The following is a 2,448-nucleotide window of genomic DNA, read 5'->3' on the forward strand; positions in this document are numbered from 1 at the left end:
TATGTGTTATTCCAAGATAATGACAATGGTTTAATGAAAGACTAAAAATAATGAAGCAATAAAAAAACTAAAAAAAGAATGAATCTAATTTTTGTACTAATGAATGAATATTTTGACATTGTGGCATGTCTGGTGGTGGTGGCAACATCTGCTCTTCAGGATTCTTTCCATCTTTGACAATGAAAGTCATAGCCATTCCCCAACTCACATGTCGCTCTAAGTGACAATGCATGAACCACACACCTGGATTTTGTGCCTTGAATCTTATGGTTACCCATCCATTTTTGGGTATAGCGATGGTATTCTGATAAGGAGGATCAACAAGATTATATGTGAGAGGATCTTTGTCTTTGTCAAAGTTTCCGAATCCCCATCCAACTACATAGAAACTATGGCCATGCAAGTGCATTGGATGCTCAGTACCAGCCAGCAAATTAGTCCCTTGAAGAACAAGCTCCACCGTGGACCCATACTCAACCACCTTCACCTCTGTATCTACCGATGGAGTTGTAAGAAATGGGGACAAATCGGAAGCAGTGAAATCAAATAGTTCTGGTGGAACGTCTGGAAAATCTTGTGTATATACACCTTGAAGGTGGTGATAGTAAGCATTCAAAATGTTGTTTCCCGATGGCAATTGGAAGCTTATGTTATTTACACTTGCTGCAAGGCGGTTCCCTGGTATATGACTAGCTTCGCATGTTGAACATGGTAATGAATTCACCGAAACTGTGTAGAACAGGTTGGTGCTTATGTTCAATGGCACCTCAATTGGATGTGCTTCATCTGCTAAGCTTCTCATTTGACTTATCATGTTGATAGATGCATTGGTGTCATTGGAAGATGGAAGTGAAGGCATGTAAGGGGTTCTTGATGAAAATGATGGAACAATGTGTTTTCCCTTTTTGTATTGCAGAATGGCAGTGGTGGTTGTGGTGTCAAATGAAACATTGGTAGCACTTGAATACACTTTGGCAGCCATGTAATAACGATCCAAAGGTTGATTAGCTTCAAGCAACACATCCATGGTTTGACCTGGTGATATTGTTATGTATTCTACTTTGAATGGCTTCACATAGCTTCCATCGCTTCCCACCACTGTCAATTGGTGCTTTGCAATTGCAAAGAACAGAAGGTCTTGCATTCCACCATGCACCATTCTCAGAAGATATGTCTTGCCATGTTCCACATTTACTTTGAATGTTTCTGCAACCAATAAATTCAAATTGAAAAGTTAACCAACATTGGCTAAATAAAATTGACTTTTGCTTCGTAACACAAGTAACATAAATGATAAAGAATAATGGTGCACATCTAAGTCATTTTATGAACTAAGTCCAATCAAATTAAACAGTAAGATTTAGAATAATATTAGTCACAAGTTAAAATTGACTTCTGCCTAGTAACACAAGTAACATAAATGAAAATTATAAAGTGTTATTATAATTAACATACCGTTGTTAGAGCAATTATAAAGATCACCAGGTTGGCCATTGATAGTATAAGCATCTGAAGCAAGAGGATCTCCTCCCCCCGTTTCAAAGTTATTGAAAACTTGGACAATGTCTTCCTTCCACCATTCAACAACAACAACAAAGCCTTGTCCCACTAAGTGGGGTCGGCTACATGAATCAAACGACGCCATTGTGCTCTGTCATGTATCATGTCTACAGAGAGACCGTTTACATGTAGATCTCGTTTGACCACCTCATGGATGGTCTTCTTAGGTCTTCCTCTGTCTTTCGCCCTTTGTCCATCTTCCATCTCATCCACCCTCCTGACTGGATGTTCTATCGGTCTTCTTCTCACATGTCCAAACCACCTGAGACGCGATTCAACCATCTTTTCCACAATAGGTGCTACTCCAACTCTCTCCCTTATATCTTCATTCCTTATTTTATCCAATCGCGTATGACAACTCATCCATCTCAACATCTTCATCTCTGCCACACTCAGCTTATGTTCGTGCTCCCCTTTAGCCGCCCAACACTCCGTACCATACAGCATAGCCGGTCTTATAGCGGTGCGATAGAATTTATCTTTAAGTTTTAAAGGCACTTTTTTGTCGCATATAAAACCAGATGCACTCCGCCATTTTGACCAACCTGCTTGGATACTATGATTTACATCATATTCAATCTCTCTATTATCCTGTATGATGCACCCAAGATACTTAAAACTTGTAACTTTTCGTAGGATGTTCTCTCCAATTTTCACCTCTATATTGGAGTTTTCCCTTCTAAGACTGAACTTACATTCCATATATTCCATCTTTCTACAGCTTATGCGCAGACCATACACTTCTAAAGCTTCTCTCCATAACTCCAACTTCTTATTTAGATCTTCCCATGACTCTCCCATAAGGACGATATCATCTGCAAAAAGCATGCACCATGGCACAGACTCTTGGATGTGCTCTGTGAGTACTTCCAAGACTAATGTGAAAAG

General features: G+C 39.5%; 1 protein-coding gene across 1 annotated transcript in view; it reads right to left on the reverse strand.

Annotated features, from left to right (window-relative positions):
- The window catches only part of LOC107467741 (laccase-15-like), a 5,498-nt gene continuing 3,050 nt past the window's right edge, over positions 1–2,448 (reverse strand). Inside the window, exons 3-4 of the mRNA XM_052254435.1 lie at positions 1,442–1,599; positions 1–733 (exon numbers count right to left, since the gene is read on the reverse strand). Coding sequence (XP_052110395.1) covers positions 68–733; positions 1,442–1,599 — 824 coding nt within the window. The 3' untranslated portion in view covers positions 1–67. The remainder of the gene's footprint in view (positions 734–1,441; positions 1,600–2,448) is intronic.

This window comes from Arachis duranensis, chromosome 9 (genome assembly GCF_000817695.3).
Source record: "Arachis duranensis cultivar V14167 chromosome 9, aradu.V14167.gnm2.J7QH, whole genome shotgun sequence".
In the NCBI taxonomy this organism is placed as follows: Eukaryota; Viridiplantae; Streptophyta; class Magnoliopsida; order Fabales; family Fabaceae; genus Arachis; species Arachis duranensis.